Below are 20,742 nucleotides of genomic sequence, written 5' to 3'. Positions count from 1 at the left end.
TGGGGCTGTACATTGGAGGTGGGGGGGGGGGGGTTGGGTACATTGGAATAATGACAAAGCCATGCTAGTTTACATAGATCCCCCATTTTCAACTTACCTTCCCCCATTTTCAACTTAACTTTCGTCTCGTTTACATAGGTACATAGACAGTAATGTTACATCTAGACATTTATGACATACCAGATCTAGTAATAATAGAGTAAACTTGTACATAGACAGTACTGCTACATCTAGACATTTATGACATACCAGATCTAGTAATAATAGAGTAAACTTAACTTTCGTCTCAGTAACAATGTTCATAAAGTGTTGAGTGCTACAGCATAGGTTAGTTTATTAGGACAAGTGCATGACAGTAAGGTTAGTTAGGGTTAGATTTTTTTTATTCAGATAATGGTTGAAGAAGTGAGTCTTTAGTCGACGGCGAAATAATAGAGTAAACTTAACTTTCGTCTCGTTTACATAGGTACATAGACAGTAATGTTACATCTAGACATTTATGATTAGCCGACGCTTTTATCCAAAGCGACTTACAAGTTCTGTACGACAAGTCATCAGGAAGAGCACAACTCTATCAGCTGAGTAACAATGTTCATAAAGTGTTGAGTGCTACAGTGTAGGTTAGTTTATTAGGACAAGTGCATGACAGTAAGGTTAGTTAGGGTTAGATTATTTTTATTTAGATAATGGTTGAAGTAGTGAGTCTTTAGTCGACGGCGAAAGATTGGACGGGTTTCAAAAATGGACTCTTTATACTCTCACGTGCTCCAGTCCACACGCATGCGCATACACATTGCGCACTCCAACACATAGCGAGAACCCCCCCCCCTCATCCGCAATACTTGTCCAGACCACTAATACTTGTCCAGACCACGAAGCCCCGCCTCCAACCCGTCCAGCCTGGCTCTGCGGCTCTGCAGATACCCCCTACTCGGTCTTTCTACCGTTTGTCTCGTCTACTCTCACTTCTAATCTTTTTTGTCCTCTCCTCTTCCCCCTCTGTCTCTTGATCCTCGCTGCTTCATCTACCCTTTTCAGCGTCTCTATGTCAAGGCAATATTTACAAAAACTAAACTAAAACTAGTAATTTCCTATACAAACGTGTTTCCTACTATTTATGCACATAATAATCACGCTTTCAGTACTGTATTGTTTGCACTTTACGGTTACATTTGCACGTCTGGTTAGATGACAAACTTATTTTCACTGTACTGTACTGAAAATACGTTTGTATTTAATCTAATCTAATAAGTAAGGCAATTGAAATGTCTTTATATATTGAAGGCTACATCCTGTGCACATGCGCAGGGTCATGTGACGTTGTTAAAACACAGTGCAACCCCTGAGTGAGAGAGAATTGTAATGCATAATGTAACTGGGCAGGCATACAGACCCTCAAAATCTCAAAAGCCACCATCGTTATATCTCGCATGAGCCATTTTAGCCACATAGCATTTATTTTTCAGCAAGAAATAAAGTGCAATAAACAAAAACGGATACATTCACTGTGTGTTCTGCCTCATTTGTTGATGATTTGTTGATGAAACAAAACTAACAATCAACACAATTGACCACCAAGAGCGGAGTTTAGTCTCACAAAAATATCGCTGATTTTGTTAGCTTACGTGCTAACGTGATTGGGATATGCCAGTATAACAGTATACTAGCATTGTGGCTAGCAGCGAAGTTTGTTAGCTTACGTGCTAACGTGATTGGGATATGCCAGTATAACAGTATAGCATTGTGGCTAGCAGCGAAGTAACGTGTGTGTGTGTGTGTGTGTCTCTCTCTGTGTGTCTCTCTCTCTGTGTGTGTGTGTGTGTGTGTCTCTCTCTGTGTGTCTCTCTCTCTCTGTGTGTGTGTGTGTGTCCAGGTGTGTTCTTCATCCCGTACCTCCTCTTCCTGGTTCTGTGTGGCGTGCCTCTCTTCCTGCTGGAGACCTCTCTGGGTCAGTACACCAGCCTGGGGGGGGTCAGCGCCTGGAGGAGCATCTGCCCGCTGTTCGGAGGTAATAATAATAATAATAGTAATAATAATAATAATAATAATAATAATAATAATAATAATAATAATAATAATAATAATAATAATAATAATAATAATAATAATAATAATAATAATAATTAGGGATGTTCGATATTGGCTTTATTACCGATATCCGATATACCGATATTGTCCAACTCTTAATTTACGATACCGATATCAACCGCTACCGATATATGCGGGGTTTCCCCCCCCCCCCCCCCCCCCCCCCCCAAAAACGGAATAATTTCAGGTAATTAACATTACATATATCTTGTCGTGGAATTAACACAACATTATGCATACTTTTGACAATAAATTAGATCAGAATTTGTTTTTACTTGCTTGCCTGGGTAAATAAAGGTTAAATAAATGTAATTCTTTATTTTTTATTTTTATTTTTTTAAACGATACCGATATTTTCCGATATTACATTTTAATGCCAATATCGGCCGATAATATCGGTAGGCCGATAATATCGGACATCCCTAATAATAATACATCAATTTTGTATAGCGCTTTTCCCAATGCTCAAAGACACTTTACAAAGCAAAATAAACAATACAGTTTTATTTAAAATTTAAATAAGGAAATTATATAAAAGGTGAGAGAGGAAGGAGTTCATGGGTTGAAAGCGAGGGTAAAAAGGTAGGTTTTTAGGGCTTCTTTAAATGCTGAGAGGGTGTCTGCATGACGGATATGGTTGGGCAGGGCGTTCCAGAGGGTGGGGGCAGCTGCAGCGAAGGCCCTGTCGCCCCCCCCCCCCCCAGGTCCGGAGTTTAGTCCTGGTGGGTCGGAGGAGGTTAGCGTCTGCGGGCCTGAGGCAGCGGGTAGGCGTGTGGTGGAGGTCAGAGGTCAGAGAGGTAGGAGGTACCCCCCCCCCACACACACACAGAGCTGTGTTTATGTGAAATATTATATTACACACAGGGTTCGCACAAGGTCCTTGAAGTGCTTAAAGTGATTGATAAAAAAAAAAAAAAGTCAAGGCCTGGAATTCCTTGAAAACAGCCCATTTCTTTAAACGAGGTGCTTAATAAAAAGTCCTTGGAATTCAAATCAACCATTCGCATTGAAAGTTTTGTTCATCCACGATAAAATTGTTCTGTATCAAGAAATACTTTTCTTTTTAATTTAAAGTGCGACTAATGGACGGAAATAGGTTTTAAGCCATAAATATTGGATCAGTTTTTTTTTTTCTATAAAAAAAAAATGCATTTAAAAGTGAATTGTATCCTTTTTAAATGCCCTTTTAAAATGAAAAATAGTAGACCCCGGCGTGCGTTCTCTGTCGAGAGAGAGAGATTACTCACTGTAATGAATCATGTAATGTACAATATGTAATATGATGACTGGGATGACGAACTCCTTTTGAAAATGAGCTACGCATTCGGGACGAGCACTGAGGTGACCCCGGCTGGACCAGACAACCTCACCGTTTACACATTCACCACAGAGTCTGAGGTGACCCCGGCTGGACCAGACAACCTCACCGTTTAATTACACATTCACCACAGAGTCTGAGGTGACCCCGGCTGGACCAGACAACCTCACCGTTTAATTACACATTCACCACAGAGTTTGTTAGCAACTACGTTGTGGTCTGTCAGTCATTCATGTCGTTCTTAGCCAGCTACCCGCTAGCTTGTATTATTCATTAGATAGTGAGAGAGAGAGAGAGAGAGAGAGAGAGAGAGAGAGAGAGAGAGAGAGAGAGAGAGAGAGAGAGAGGTACACTGTGTGTTTGTGTGTGTGAGGGGGAGAGAGAGATACAGTGTGTGTGGGGGAGAGAGAGAGATACAGTGTGTGAGGGGGAGAGAGAGAGAGAGATAGGGGTACATTGTGTGTTTGTGTGTGTGAGGGGGAGAGAGAGAGAGATACAGAGACTGACAGAGAGAGATACAGTGTGCGTGTGAGGGGGAGAGAGAGAGATAGAGAGACTGACAGAGAGAGAGATACAGTGTGTGTGTGAGGGAGAGAGAGAGAGAGGTACACTGTGTGTTTGTGTGTGTGAGGGGGAGAGAGAGAGAGATACAGAGACCGACAGAGAGAGAGAGAGAGAGAGATACAGTGTGTGTGTGAGGGGGAGAGAGAGAGATACAGAGACCGACAGAGAGAGAGATACAGTGTGTGTGTGTGTGTGAGGGGGAGAGAGAGAGATAGAGAGACTGACAGAGAGAGAGAGATACAGTGTGTGTGTAACTGAGGGGTACAATTCCCTGACTGTATTGATAAGTATGGTATCATTAAACCACTACCGCTTTATGTACTTTAATTACTGGCCATACAGTACACGATATCTAAGTATGATGAACACTTTCCCACATATGAAATCAGGTCCACACAAAGGTAATAGTCAAATATTTAATATATAGCAAAGGGTACATATAATAGTTACTTATTACATTTATGATTTGAATTGAATGCTCTTGTAAGGCAAATGAGTACTCGTAGGCGAATCAACACTGAATGTCCAATCTCTGGTTACACAGGAAGCAAGCATACAACCTGGCTCTTAGGGAATTATAGCGATGGTCACTTAATGATTATAGCTGGATAATATACTGAAGGGGTCCCGCCGGTTGTAAGCCAGTAGGGGGGGTAGGAGAGCCGTCGGCTGTATCCCGTCTGGTCAACGATTTCCAGGGAGAGTTCAGGTACAGAACACAGTGCCCGTAGAACCTTGATCCACAGATGAATACACTTGGGCTCTCTTGTAGACGATAGCTGTAGCTGTAGCTGTAGGTCCACAACGAAGAAGAAGCGAGGCGACCTCAGTCTGGTCTGAGCGCCGTCTCACCTTGGCTCCTCTCGGGGTAAATCCAACACTCACCGGTGTTGGCGATTATCCGCTCCACAAATCAAAGCACCAAAGCAAATAGATATTCCATGCCGTATAGGGCTCAGCAGTCGTCGGGGTAGGTAATCCAATGTGCAGGTCCACTCGTCCTCGCCTAGAACTCCTCGGATGAAAGCACCACGCGTGGTCTGCCCAACCTGGTTAAGACTCTAGATAACGCGAGGAAACGATGGGGGTGCTGCTCACTTTAGAACTCTAACCGAACGATGCACCATACATAATAGACTATTATTACTTAATAGAAATACGGTGCCAAACTCTGGCAATTCAGCTATTAATTCGCACGAGGTCTCACTGCTATTCTAAGGCCAAACAGGCCGTACTACACCGCACGCGGTATCGTGGGGTGAGGCTTCACGTCTTGTTACTTAGTTGGGTAGAAGGGTAAAGGACTAAGAGGAATTCTACATTTCTTGCGCCATATTTATATGCACGGTGGACAAGTAGTGCCGCTCTGCTTTCGGTAGCCGTATTCCTGCGCGGAGCTGAGGCTAGTAAGGGCATGTCTCGTCGGTACCTTTGAACTTGAACGCCAGGGGCTTGTCCCTGGCGCCTGGTCCTTTTGTCCAATAAGAGAATGAACTATTATGGGCTGTAGTAGAATAAAGGGATATTCCGTGTATATGTACAAGGAATATACAAGGGATATCAAACGATATACAAATACTATTAAATATATATCCATAAATAAATATATATATTCGGTTTAATCTGATCCTTCACAACAGCCGCCCCCTAATTAGTCCCACCTAATTAGCTAAGCAGAGACAGATTAACCGCACTGTCCACTACTCAATGTCCGCTGTAAGGGTCAGTCAACTCACAAAGTCATGGGGTCATGGTCGTCATCAATAGTATCAGGGAGCCTTGGCAGTTCTATTAGCCTCGCCACGGGTCGGGTGTAAGTCCGTCCTTGGACGAGCACTTCAGCTGCTCGGACCTTTCCATCGGCACCGGTGATCACTTTGCTTACGCGGCCAGCCGGCCACATAGCTCTGGGTAGTGACTGGTCGATGATCATGACGACTGTTCCTTCTGTCAAATTGTCTCTCTCTTTTACCCACTTCTGGCGGGTCTGTAGAGACGGTAGGTAGTGGAGTAGGAAGCTGTTCCAAAACTTGTCAGCCAGTACTTGACTGTACCTCCACATTCTTCGGCCGTTCGCTTCTTCAGGCCTGTACATTGTCTGTGGTAGCGCGGGGTCCAGCCGCCCCATCAAGAGGGTGTTGGGGGTGACTGGGTCGACATCTGCTACATCACTTGAGACGTAACCGAGGGGCTTTGAGTTCAATACTCCCTCGATCTCCGTGAGGACTGTCATTAGGACTTCTTCCGCCACGGTCTGGGCCCCAAGCACGGCGTACAGGGCTGTCTTTATGGAACGTACTTCTCGTTCCCAGGGTCCACCGAAGTGAGGTGCGTTCGGGGGATTAAACTGGAAGTCAATCTGGGATGGAGCGAGGTGGGTCTTAAGTTCTGGGCCCATAGCTTGGAAGCTCTCTCTCAGCTCTCTTTCTCCGCCTTTGAAGTTTGTCCCGTGATCAGACAACAATGTAGACGGTTTTCCTTTCCGTGATGTGAATCTTCGGAAGGCCATAAGGAATGAGTCTGTGCTCATGGTTGGAAGGAGTTCGATATGTATCGCTCTGGTGGTCATGCATTTGAATACAATACCCCACCGCTTCTCGGTTCCTCTTCCTCTCTTTATATACAGCGGGCCAAAACAGTCCATACCGGTGGAGTGAAAGGGCTTGTCGCCGAGTCGGAGGCGACAGGGAGGTAGGTCAGCCATCCGGGGTATACTGGGCTGCGCGCGCCACTTACGGCAGTCTAGACAGGTTCGCTGGAAGCGCCGCACTGCTTCTCTCCCTTGCAGTATCCAATAACGACGTCTGATCTCCGCGAAGACTCTCTCTGCCCCTGCGTGGTGCACATCCTCATCGTATTTCTTTATGATCAGCTCTGTGACCTTGTGTCGGCTGTTCAAGACTATCGGGTACTTAACGTCATCCGGTAGGTCTGGGGCTCTCCGCAGACGACCACCCACTCTGATGAGATTATGGGCGTCGCTCTCGGGGGCCAGGTGAAGCAGTCTGCTGTCTGATGGGACTGGCTTTGCTCCCTGTAGACAGGCTAGCTCATCGGGGAACGAGTCTCTCTGGGCTCGTTGTAGTAGAAGGAGTTCTGCTTCTTTGTAGTCAGCTGCTGAAATGTCAGTTGTGGGCTGAACCTCTGGGTGGTGCCACAGAAATGTCTTTAGCTGCGCACTCTCTAGGGTGAGGCAATCGTCTAGAACCGGGTCTGTGGGGACGAGTGTGTGTGTCAACCCACAGAACATAGGTTTCTTGTTCTCTGCCTCCTCTTTGCTCGCCTCCCGTGGGGTGGGTGTAGGCCACTCCTCTTCGGGGAGCTTGAGGAACTCTGGCCCGTCACTGTAGAGGTTGGGACGGGTGAGGTCATCCAGGGACATTCCCCGGGTGATGACGTCAGCTGGGTTGTGTTTGGTGTCCACATACCTCCAGCTGGTTACTTCTGTTAACTCTTGAATCTCGGTGACTCTGACTCCCACGAAGACCTTGTATCTGCACGAATCAGACCGGATCCATGTGAGTACGGTCGTGGAGTCTGACCACAAGATTGTTCTTTGCACCGGAATGGTGAGTTCACGTTGGATTAACGTGGCGAGCTGCGCTCCTGCTAGGGCTGCGCAGAGCTCTAGGCGCGGGATAGATTGTTGCTTGCGTGGGGCTATTCTTGAGCGAGCCAGGATGAAAGCAGTATGTATTTCTCCTTCCTCCTCTTGGGCACGCAAGTAAGCCACCGAACCGTAGGCTACTTCGGAGGCGTAGCTGAATACGTGCAGGTCGATCTTGCATGTCTCTGGCCTCACTGTGGGTGGGAAGTAGCTGCGGCGTATATTAACACCTGGGAGTGAGCGGAGTTCCGTCTCCCACTCTCTCCATGTGGATGCAAGGTGTTCGGGTATGGAATCGTCCCAGCCCTGGTCTTTGTCCCATAGCGCTCTTACAATCATCTTTGCCCTGGTGGTGTAAGGTAGAATACATCCCAACGGGTCATATTGTCTGGCGAGTGTTCTGTATACACTCCGTCTGGTGGTCGGTATTGCCGTCGACCTTCCCTGCTCCTTGATCAGGGGTTTGTGTCTATAATGGAGCGAGTCTGTTTTGAAGCGCCAGACTAGTCCTAGTGTCATTTCTTGGGCTTCTCCTGGGATAGTCGCCATCCAGGTATCGCTGCTCGCGGCCTTGTCCTCGGGGGAGAGGCTGCGCAATACTGGGGGGTCGCTGCTGGCCCGCTGCCGGAGATCAAAGCCGTCTTTGATCAGGGAGGCGCGGAGCAGCGCACGACGTCGCCAGTCAATTTTCTTTATGTGTCCTGCTGTGATTCGCTTGTTAATCTCAGCGCGGTACACATTCTCTTGAGCGGGGTCTTTGGCTAGGCGCCGCTCTGTGTTCAATAGATACCGCTCCGTCGCCTCTTTTGTGGCGCGAAAGGTGGGCATTCCCTCTCGCCTCAGGAGTGGAGTTGCGTATCTCATCACTCCATTGACGTTGACTCTCTTTGTCCCGTGCTCGAGGAGGGCTATAGCGTAGATATCTTCCTTAGAACGAATGTCTTTCTTTTCGTTCTTAAAGGGCATTGTCTCTAGTGTCCATAGCCTCTCGACATGCTGCAGGAGTGTGGTGTCTCCTTCTGTCGCTCTGGAGTGGAGGCAGCTAGTGGCTGCTGTTCGGTTAAGAGACTTGGCGAGGGGGCCTTGTAATGTCCATCCTAGGCGGGTCTCGACTGCTGCAGGGCAACCTCTGGGTCCTGTATGGACCCGGTCTATCGGGACTATGAGGTCTGCATGGTCGGAGCCTATCAGCAGGGTCGGGGTGGCACCGTCTATGAGCGGTATAGGTAGTTGACGCAGGTGCACATATTTCTCCATCAGCTTGGCGATGGGGTAGGTGTACTGCGATAGTCCTATTTCTTGGCTGGTGAAAGCATTAGTAATCCTGTACCGTCTCTCTGGCTGCCCGCTTGCTGCGATAGTGAAGGAGACATTCTCGCCCTTTATCGTCTTTAGATCTCTTCTTATTGTCCGAATCGTCATCTGGTTCTCGCTCCCCCGCAGCCCCAGCTGGGCCGCAGCGGACGCGAGGAGAAGGGTCTTCTCTGACCCGTCGTCAAGGACGGCGTAAGTGTCCATGACCTTATCTTGGTAACTCAGTGTTACACGGACCACCTTTAAGAGCACCTGGGCGCCGCTGCTGCTAGCGGGGTCAATGTACATAACACTTGCCTTTGTGCTGTTGGATGGTGCAGGCTTTCTTTTGTTACTGTCGTGTAGGACATCCAGATGGGCTCCGTCACACCGACTACACCTCTTCTTTAGGCGGCACTCGGCTGCCATGTGACTGCGCGCACATCGGTAACAGCGCCTGTTGGACTTTATCCAGTGACTTACTTCTTCAGCGGTCATCTTCTTGAACTGGTCACATTGTGACAACCAGTGTTCCTTCTCGCAGTACGGGCACACCATCTTCCACTTCTCTTTCGTCGAGGGGGTACTGTGGTTCTTGCTGCTCGGTACTGATTCTGATTGGTGCATGACAGTCACCGATCTTCGGCCATCGTTTACTCTCCTAGGTCCCTCTCTGGAGCTTGGCGTGCTCCGCACGAACGTATCCAGCCGTAGGCTGCTGACTTCTCTCGCCAGGAAGTCGGCTAAATCTAGGAGGGATGGCTCGGGACCGTTAGGATCACGGTGGTCTCTTTGCCGCCTGAAGCGCTCCTGTCGGGCGGGCGGCAGCTTCTCTAAAATCCTCTCGACGTTCGAGTTTGCGTATAGTTCGTGCATACCCTTTTCTCGTTGCGCCCCCAGCATCCCTACCAGGGATTGTACTTTTATAGACAGGTCGTCTAGTGAGCGATTGTCTGTTGCTGGGGGTAGGCGGTCAATATGCCTTATCTCCTGTATTACGTAATCCCATATACGTCCATATCTCTGGTCCAGCGCTGCTAGAGCCGTGGTGTATGGGGTCGTAGAGGTGGCATAGGCCAGCGCTATGTTGTGCGCTCGGGGCACTTTCAGGTGCTTCAATAATATTGCATACTTGTGGCGTTCATCAGTGACATCCACCATCATTGTCTCTAAGCACATCCGGAGCTCCTTGTACTGTGCTCGATTCTCATGGGTGAAGTCTGGAAACGTCGGTGTGCCAATGTATGACGCCATGGATGGCTGGCACATCGGTGAGCGTTGGAAGAGAGGCCTCCTGGGCGAGTCTCTTCTTACGCCTCTTGGTGGGCTGGTACTGGCAGGGTACCATGGCCCGCTGGTCCAGGTGCTATTCCTCGGGACTGGTCGTGCGTCATGCTCACCCGTGAGTCGAGTCGGGGGTCTGTAGCGCAGAGCCGCGGGGGTATAGCCTGGGCTGTACTGGACCTCCTGGTCCTGTGGAGTAATGTGCTGCTGTCGGGCTTGACTCTCCTCTTCTCCCTCTTCTTCTTCTGCCAGGTCACCTAGATCCTGTAGTCGTCTATTTAGCCTCTCCGCGGTGTCCGCTGTTCCTTCCTTGTAGCTGGGTCTCACTTGGACCGGTCGGGGAATGAGTTCGGAGGGGGGTGTAGACTCTCTCTGGTGGTCGAGTTCAAGGTCGCCTGCTCGGTTAGGGGAGGGTGCCCTTGACGTGTGTCTTGACGAGGCTCTGGAACCCCTTGTGGAGGGAGGGGGTGTTGCCCTGGTGATCAGCTGCTCCATTAGCTGCGCTTGTAGTCTGTCGCGCTCGGCTTCGCGCTTGGTGAGATCTGCTTCTCTTTGGGCACCGGCAGCGGCGCGCTGGGCGTCGGCCCGGTCTCTTGCCATATTCTCTTCCGTCTGAAGGCGTCTCAGCTCCAGACGTATGTGCTCTTCTTCGCTCCGTTGCTGCGCTTGGAGTTGTTCGCGCTCGCTAAGCGTCTGTGCTTGGAGTCGATCGCGTTCACCCTGAAGTCGATCGCGTTCACCCTGAAGTCGATCGCGTTCGGTAGAGGCTGTCAGGCTGGCGAAGAACGCCTGTGACAGCATCCTCTCCGCCTCGCTGGGGGAAGACGCTTGTAGAGGTGAGCCGCTCCTGGCTGTACTCGTTGGGGAGTCCTGGAGCTCTATCTCCTCGGCGCTCTCCTCATCTTGTTCCGTGCAGAGTTCCACCTCTGGAGGGTTGTCTTCCTCCCGGAGCTCTGGGGGGACTACTTCTTCGGTATTGGCGGGGGGTAAAGTCGTGTCAGTTCCCTCCTGGTCCCCACCGTGAGCTTGGTCAGTTACATTAGAACCCACTAGGGCCTCTGTGGTTGGGGTATCCTGGTTGATAGGGTCGGACATAATTTTACTTTCTACTTTTACTGCGTTTACTGTTTGTAGAAGGCTAGGTAGTTTACTGACAGCGTAATCCTCTAAGTACTGAGGTGGCTGTCGTCTACGTTGCGGGCGTTCTACTTTAGGAGGACCGTTTCGTGGAGTGTTCATCATAGGCCATTTCAATATTAATACCACTATATTAATATTACACTAATTACCATCCGGCTCGAAGGACCAATTGTAACTGAGGGGTACAATTCCCTGACTGTATTGATAAGTATGGTATCATTAAACCACTACCGCTTTATGTACTTTAATTACTGGCCATACAGTACACGATATCTAAGTATGATGAACACTTTCCCACATATGAAATCAGGTCCACACAAAGGTAATAGTCAAATATTTAATATATAGCAAAGGGTACATATAATAGTTACTTATTACATTTATGATTTGAATTGAATGCTCTTGTAAGGCAAATGAGTACTCGTAGGCGAATCAACACTGAATGTCCAATCTCTGGTTACACAGGAAGCAAGCATACAACCTGGCTCTTAGGGAATTATAGCGATGGTCACTTAATGATTATAGCTGGATAATATACTGAAGGGGTCCCGCCGGTTGTAAGCCAGTAGGGGGGGTAGGAGAGCCGTCGGCTGTATCCCGTCTGGTCAACGATTTACAGGGAGAGTTCAGGTACAGAACACAGTGCCCGTAGAACCTTGATCCACAGATGAATACACTTGGGCTCTCTTGTAGACGATAGCTGTAGCTGTAGCTGTAGGTCCACAACGAAGAAGAAGCGAGGCGACCTCAGTCTGGTCTGAGCGCCGTCTCACCTTGGCTCCTCTCGGGGTAAATCCAACACTCACCGGTGTTGGCGATTATCCGCTCCACAAATCAAAGCACCAAAGCAAATAGATATTCCATGCCGTATAGGGCTCAGCAGTCGTCGGGGTAGGTAATCCAATGTGCAGGTCCACTCGTCCTCGCCTAGAACTCCTCGGATGAAAGCACCACGCGTGGTCTGCCCAACCTGGTTAAGACTCTAGATAACGCGAGGAAACGATGGGGGTGCTGCTCACTTTAGAACTCTAACCGAACGATGCACCATACATAATAGACTATTATTACTTAATAGAAATACGGTGCCAAACTCTGGCAATTCAGCTATTAATTCGCACGAGGTCTCACTGCTATTCTAAGGCCAAACAGGCCGTACTACACCGCACGCGGTATCGTGGGGTGAGGCTTCACGTCTTGTTACTTAGTTGGGTAGAAGGGTAAAGGACTAAGAGGAATTCTACATTTCTTGCGCCATATTTATATGCACGGTGGACAAGTAGTGCCGCTCTGCTTTCGGTAGCCGTATTCCTGCGCGGAGCTGAGGCTAGTAAGGGCATGTCTCGTCGGTACCTTTGAACTTGAACGCCAGGGGCTTGTCCCTGGCGCCTGGTCCTTTTGTCCAATAAGAGAATGAACTATTATGGGCTGTAGTAGAATAAAGGGATATTCCGTGTATATGTACAAGGAATATACAAGGGATATCAAACGATATACAAATACTATTAAATATATATCCATAAATAAATATATATATTCGGTTTAATCTGATCCTTCACAACAGTACAACAGTACAGTGCTGGACAGAGGCAACTTTGCTCCCTTGTTTTATCACGTTACATCTTCTGGGTTCTGATAAACCACTGCAACCAAGTTTTTGAATCTGGCATTATCCATGTTGGTGATTCGTGTCTCGGCGATATATGCAAATGTGTGCATATTTAATTAGGTAACGCCTATTTTGCATATATAAACATAAGCTCTCAGAAAACTTGCAATAAATTTTTTTCTTAGTTGTTATGTACATAACAAACTGGGAAAGTTTCATAGTGATATCTATTCAAATATTTGTTTAGCCTATTAGGGCTATGAATCTGATCATTCTGAGATTGTCGGGTACAACATAAGGTCATAATACCTGTGCTGGCAAATTTCAGGAAAAACTATAAAAACCCATGGCAGCCTACTGGCCTGGTGCCTGTTTACCGACCTGGCGGCTGTACAGGTGCATTGGCCAGGCCATCTGGCAGGCCATCTGGCAAGCACAGTGTTTTTTTTAATTTTTTTGTATTATTATCTTTTTCCCCCTCCTAATTTTTCCGATTTTTCTCCCATCCCACTGTTAGTCGTTATGCCAATTCCCAACCCCCTTCCAGGTTGTTGTGCACACCCCCCTACTGTTGGTCCGGGAGGCCGGAGACTGTCACATGCTTTCCTCCGACACATGTACAGGTGGGGATGACAGTGTTTTCAATAGAAAAGCCTTGACTGATGGGTGCGTCAGCGTGGAGAGAAAACACTGGATATCCTAGTGTTTGATTTGTGTGTGTACTAGGTAGGTAGGGATGCTCCATATTGGCTTTTTTACCGATACCGATATTGTCCAACTCTTAATTTACGATATCCGATATCAACCGATATCAACCGATACCGATATATGCAGGGTTTCCCCCCACAAAAATTTAATAATTTCAGGTAATTAACATTACATATCTCTTGTTGTGGAATTAACATTATGCATACTTTTGACAATAAATAAAATCAGAAATTGTTCTTACTTGCTTGCCTGGGTAAATAAATGTTATAGAAATGTAAAAAAAATTAAAAAAAAAATGTCAAAATTTAAACCGATACCGTTATTTTCCGATATCACATTTTAATGCCGATATCGGCCGATAATATCGGACATCCCTAGTACTAGGTCTTGGTTTGTGTGTACTAGGTCTTGGTTTGTGTGTACTAGGTCTTGGTTTGTGTGTGTACTAGGTCTTGGTTTGTGTGTGTACTAGGTCTTGGTTTGTGTGTACTAGGTCTTGGTGTGTGTGTACTAGGTCTTGGTTTGTGTGTACTAGGTCTTGGTTTGTGTGTACTAGGTCTTGGTTTGTGTGTACTAGGTCTTGGTTTGTGTGTACTAGGTCTTGGGTTGTGTGTATTAGGTCTTGGTTTGTGTGTACTAGGTATTGGTTTGTGTGTATTAGGTCTTGGTTTGTGTGTACTAGGTATTGGTTTGTGTGTGTACTAGGTCTTGGTGTGTGTGTGTGTGTACTAGGTCTTGGTTTGTGTGTACTAGGTATTGGTGTGTGTGTGTGTGTACTAGGTCTTGGTTTGTGTGTACTAGGTCTTGGTTTGTGTGTACTAGGTATTGGTTTGTGTGTACTAGGTCTTGGTTTGTGTGTATTAGGTCTTGGTTTGTGTGTACTAGGTCTTGGTTTGTGTGTACTAGGTCTTGGTTTGTGTGTACTAGGTATTGGTTTGTGTGTACTAGGTCTTGGTTTGTGTGTATTAGGTCTTGGTTTGTGTGTGTACTGTGGGATATTTGTGGATATCCTGAAGAAGAATGTTCTCAGTCAACCGAGGTTTGGATAATAACAAAGGTTTATTAACCAAACAGATAGAAATATACATAGTACATAGAGAGAATGGCTGAGGCTCTCGCCCCAGGTGATCAGCTGAAATGACCCAGGTAAAGAGACCTGGTTTGTTCTCGGGAGGAGCATTATATAGTTAAAAGGGGGGGAGGTGGTCCCATTTGATAGGTCAAATGGGGGGGGGGGGCACAGGATTGGGGAGAAAGGGGAGGGGAATGTCTTTACATGAGAGAGTTGGGGAATCAATATATTATTCCACAGTACTATGTCTTGGTTTGTGTGTACTAGGTCTTGGTTTGTGTGTACTAGGTATTGGTTTGTGTGTACTATGTAGGTCTTGGTTTGTGTGTGTACTAGGTATTGGTGTGTGTGTACTAGGTCTTGGTGTGTGTGTACTAGGTCTTGGTTTGTGTGTGTACTAGGTCTTGGTGTGTGTGTACTAGGTCTTGGTTTGTGTGTACTAGGTATTGGTTTGTGTGTACTAGGTCTTGGTTTGTGTGTACTAGGTCTTGGTTTGTGTGTACTAGGTCTTGGTTTGTGTGTACTAGGTCTTGGTTTGTGTGTACTATGTAGGTCTTGGTTTGTGTGTACTAGGTCTTGGTTTGTGTGTGTACTAGGTATTGGTGTGTGTGTGTACTAGGTCTTGGTTTGTGTGTACTAGGTATTGGTTTGTGTGTACTAGGTCTTGGTTTGTGTGTACTATGTAGGTCTTGGTTTGTGTGTGTACTAGGTCTTGGTTTGTGTGTACTAGGTCTTGGTTTGTGTGTACTAGGTCTTGGTTTGTGTGTACTAGGTCTTGGTTTGTGTGTACTATGTCTTGGTTTGTGTGTACTAGGTCTTGGTTTGTGTGTACTAGGTCTTGGTTTGTGTGTACTAGGTCTTGGTTTGTGTGTGTACTAGGTCTTGGTTTGTGTGTACTATGTAGGTCTTGGTTTGTGTGTACTAGGTCTTGGTTTGTGTGTACTATGTAGGTCTTGGTTTGTGTGTACTATGTAGGTCTTGGTTTGTGTGTACTATGTAGGTCTTGGTTTGTGTGTACTATGTAGGTCTTGGTTTGTGTGTACTATGAAGGTCTTGGTTTGTGTGTACTATGTAGGTCTTGGTTTGTGTGTACTATGTAGGTCTTGGTTTGTGTGTGAACATCAGTGCATCCACGGAAATGCCCCCCCCCCTACCTCAAAGATCTCCTCACCCCAGAACCCTCCACCCGTACCCTTCGCTCCGCCAACACTAACCGCCTCCTTCCCCCCAGGACCGAGCTCCGCACCATGGGGGGCGACCAGGCCTTCTGCTGGGCTGCTCCCCGCCTGTGGAACGCCCTCCCTGCCCACCTCACAGCACCACAGACCACTGCTTAAACTTAAAACATACCTCTTCACGAAAGCCTTCCCTTAGTTTTAACCTTTTTATACATGCCTTGTGTGTTTTATCCCTTTTTTTATGTTTGTATGCCTTGTTTTTTTAATTGCCTATGTTTTTAAAGTCTATGTCTTTACCCTGTAGCACTCTGAGATTTGGTTTCCAAATGTAGAGTGCACTATAAATTGAATGTATTATTATTACATTACATTAAACAAAATGTCACTTTAAATAATGGAAAAGTCACTTTAAAGGATATACCGATATTATCCAACTCTTAATTTCCGATACCAACCGATATCAACCGATACCAATATATGCAGGGTTCCCCCCCCCAAAAACGTAATAATTTCAGGTAATTAACATTACATATCTCTTGTCGTGGAATTAACACAACATTATGCATACTTTTGACAATAAATTAAACCAGAATTTGTTCTTACTTGCTTGCCTGGATAAATAAAGGTTAAATAAATGTAAAAAAAAAATTAATAAGAAATATAATATATATATATATTTTTTAAAACCGATACCGATAATTTCCGATATCACATTTTAATGTCAATATCGGCCGACGATAATATCGGACATCCCTAGTTTAGACACATTGAGAGTTAAAATTGTAAATTGTATATTGTATAGTAGTTTATACAACGGCATGCAAATTTCTCGATTCTGATTGGCCATTAACACGTCTTTATTGGCAACAATCCACGCTGCTGGCCCAGGACCCGCCCACAACCGACCCACATCACATCACTCCGCCGGATCACAAGAAGGTGGCCAATAATCTTTACAAATGGATATGTTAATGGCGACTAAACGACTAAATATCAAGCGATTCTGTCACAGCGAATGTCTTAGTCGTTTAAACAATGTTGGATGATGTAATTGATGGGTCTTGAATCATTCTGTAACAAAAGAAAAATCGCGGATTGATTGATGGATTAATTTGCGATTTTTTTTTCAATTTCTTTTTCCTTTCGACTGTCAGCGCTCGCTCTAGTCTCCACCCACCGCCACACACCCCCCCCCCCCACACACATACACACACACACACACACACACGCACACACACACACGCACGCACACGCACGCACACACACACACACACTCTGCCTGCAACGCGGGGGATAGTCAGAGAGCTGGGTGCTGCGCTGTTCTAAGTGAGCATGGCCTATTGAGTTGATTGATTGATTGATTGCTAATTTTATTACTGTACGCTTGGTTTCCAACTGGTTAAGTTTAGGCCCTCTACAGTAGGTTTAAAAAAATAAATAAAAGAATAGGGCGAAGAAAACGTTTTTTTCCTATAGGGCAAAGAAGACTTTTTAATTTGTTTTACCTACTTTATATAGAAGCATCTAAGAATGAAGTTCTATGGAAAGTAGGTCTGCATTCCCTTAACAATTGTGTGTATTGAGCCGTACTGTATTGTACCCATTCTGCATCTGGTAATACAATTTTCAATCAATCATTCCAATAATACACAGTTGGATGTGTTAGTTGGTTGGATGCACTTCAAGCTGCTTCCACATGAGGCAACTTCTCTCAATCATTCCAATAATACACAGTTGGATGTGTTAGTTTGGTTGGATGCACTTCAAGCTGCTTCCACATGGAGGCAACTTGTCTTTTTTGTAGTTGTGGGAACTACTTTTTCTGGCGGATGGTTTTTTCAATAAATCTTCGATTAATGTGTGTTTATTGTATAGAAATAAGGTTGGATGAATCTGGCAGTTGTATAAAAGCTTTACATCACTTGCAGTCGTGATTTGTGACCAATAAACCATGCCTAGGGGGGTCTAACGACCCTCGGCTGCGCCTCGGGCCTAACGACCACCCCTAGGCATGGTTTATTGGTCACAAACCACTCCTGCGCGTGATGTAATGCTTAAGTACACACATAGGAACCAGTTTCTCAGGAATGCATATGTTGAGTCTTAACCTATTTTATAATTTTCTATGCCTATTTTTACTATTGTATTTTGCACAATCGACGCGGGCATCATGACCCACCCGCATTTCACTGTGTGCCCTGGTATGTGTGTGTGTGACAAATAAACCTCTTGATTCTTGATTCTTCTTGATTATTATTATTATTATGATTATGATTATGACTAGGTCTGGGCTACGCCAGCCAGGTGATGATTCTGCACGGCTGTGTGTACTACATCGTGATCCTGGCCTGGGCCGTGTTCTACCTGCTGCACAGCTTCCAGACCCAGCTGCCCTGGTCCCACTGTAACAACACCTGGAACACAGGTCAGAGGTCAACACACACACACACACACACACTGTAACAACACCTGGAACACAGGTCAGAGGTCAACACACACACACACACACACACACTGTAACAACACCTGGAACACAGGTCAGAGGTCAACACACACACACTGCCCTGGTCCCACTGTAACAACACCTGGAACACAGGTCAGAGGTCAACACACACACACACTGTAACAACACCTGGAACACAGGTCAGAGGTCAACACACACTGTAGCAACACCTGGAACACAGGTCAGAGGTCAACACACACACACACTGTAACAACACCTGGAACACAGGTCAGAGGTCAACACACACACACACACTGTAACAACAGCTGGAACACAGGTCAGAGGTCAACACACACACACACTGTAACAACAGCTGGAACACAGGTCAGAGGTCAACACACACACACACACTGTAGCAACACCTGGAACACAGGTCAGAGGTCAACACACACACACTGTAACAACGCCTGGAACACAGGTCAGAGGTCAACACACACACACACACACACACATGTCACACACACACGGTGATACGCATACGTCTGTCTCAAGGCTAGTCCTGCATGTATCTACAATGCGCATGTCGGTGATTTTATGTTTTGTGCCATTATTACTATCCAAAAATGTAATAATTGTGGAATATTACTATAATGAGCTGTATGTGTATGAACCCAGCATCCTATGATCTCACACTCTCGGGAGCAAAACAGAAAAAAGCATCTCACTGTAATGTACCTGTACTTTATCCGTGACAATAAACGACTACATTTTACATAGTAATTTAGCCGAATGCTTTTATCAGGAAGGGCACAACTCTATCAGCTGAGTAACAATGTTCATCAAAGTGTTGAGTGCTACAGTGTAGGTTAGTATATTAGGACAAGTGCATGACAGTAAGGTTAGTTAGGGTTAGATCTTTTATTTTTTGTTTGTTTTTTATTTCAGATAATGGTTGAAGAAGTGCGTCTTTAGTCCACGGCGATACACACACATATACACACACACACACACACACATATATACACACACACCAGAGCCTATGAGCGGCGGAAATCCTTCTTAGTTCTGCTCTCATTCGCTCATGTTGGCACCCCCCCCCCCCCCCCCCCCCAAGCCGCTCAGCGCTCACCTTCATTTGCCCATGACCGCTCCGCGCTCCAGCCCGCTCAGCAGACATTTTTTATTTTTTTGGAGCATGATGTAAATTTGCTTGATTTGACCAAACTACAACACTCTGCACCCCCTGGGCCCCTTAACAATTGTTTGTATTGAGCCGTATTGTATTCTACCCATTCTGCAATCTGTTAAATAATAACGTTTTCAACCATTCTACTAGCTTTACTATGCTAATGCAGGCTAGCCTAGCCGCAATGCTAAGTGTTTATACTGGCAGATCCCATTCACGTTAGCATGTAAGCTAACAACATCAGCGCTCTTTTTGTGAGACTAAACTCTCCGCTTTTGGTGGTACATTGTGTTAATGTTGGTTTCGTTTCATCAATAAATGAGGCAGAACACAGTGAATGTATCCTTTTTTTTTATTGCACTTTGTTTGTTTCTTGCTGAAAATAAATATTGCTAAATAGTTCCCGAGGTGATTTAAAGATGGCGGATTCCCGTTTTGACTTAGCAGGATGTGTAGTGACTAGTGACGCCTTCACCCTTCTGATTGCTTGAAAATGGCCTTCATGTTTGAACTACATCGCCACCTATTGCTTTGGCATTGTACTACTCCCATAACACGCTTCGCTCGGCTTAGTCCACTTTTCCACATTTCATGGGGGTGTTCCATTACCGTATATGGTTAATTACGGGCGGTGCTATATGCAAATTCTTAAAATATTGCACGAGCGTGGAGCGTAGAACAAATGGTATTTATCAACACAGAGTGTGCGTACGACCCGTGTACACACGTGTGATAAATCCCGATTTTTCTGTGCGTACACACATTCTAAATTCTGTGATTAAGAACGAAAATAGAACACTTTCTAAGAATTGTTGATAAATGAGGGCCCTGGACTCATAGTTTTGAAACAGCACTGTGCAATATTACACCTACTGTAGACCTCAGTATATTATTTACTGTATTCATTTACTGTATATTTTATTCCATTTCTATTCTATTTTATTCTATTCTTATTCTTAGGCAATTTGATTTGTTTTGTTATTCTTATTCGTGACCTGTCTAAATGTTTAATGTTGAGCGATTTGTAGTGTCCCTCGGAATAATAAAAGTATTTCTATTCTATTCTATTCTATTCTATTCTATTCTATAAGATCCTAAGTACAACATAATGGCAGTCGATTCACATGTATGAAGTAATCTAGAGAATCTGACATATATGTCTGGGTAGCAAACAGTAATCTAACATATAATATTATAGACATAGATGAAATTAGTGAATTAGTAGTGATAATAATAATAATAATAATAATAATAA

General features: G+C 45.6%; 1 protein-coding gene across 1 annotated transcript in view; it reads left to right on the top strand.

Moving 5' to 3' along the window:
* Nucleotides 1-1,873: 1,873 nt before the first annotated feature.
* Nucleotides 1,874-20,742, top strand: part of LOC311247864 (sodium- and chloride-dependent GABA transporter 2-like) — a gene marked incomplete at both ends in the record, with an annotated part of 37,478 nt that continues 18,609 nt past the window's right edge. Inside the window, 2 exons of the mRNA XM_084338849.1 lie at nt 1,874-2,008; nt 18,143-18,283. Of these exons, the coding sequence (XP_084194975.1) occupies nt 1,874-2,008; nt 18,143-18,283 (276 nt within the window). The remainder of the gene's footprint in view (nt 2,009-18,142; nt 18,284-20,742) is intronic.

The sequence above is a fragment of the Notolepis coatsorum genome (assembly GCF_963971535.1).
Source record: "Notolepis coatsorum genome assembly, contig: SCAFFOLD_902, whole genome shotgun sequence".
In the NCBI taxonomy this organism is placed as follows: domain Eukaryota; kingdom Metazoa; phylum Chordata; class Actinopteri; order Aulopiformes; family Paralepididae; genus Notolepis; species Notolepis coatsorum.
Note: the sequence above shows the minus strand (reverse complement) of the source record. Positions and strands in the feature narration are given on the sequence as shown.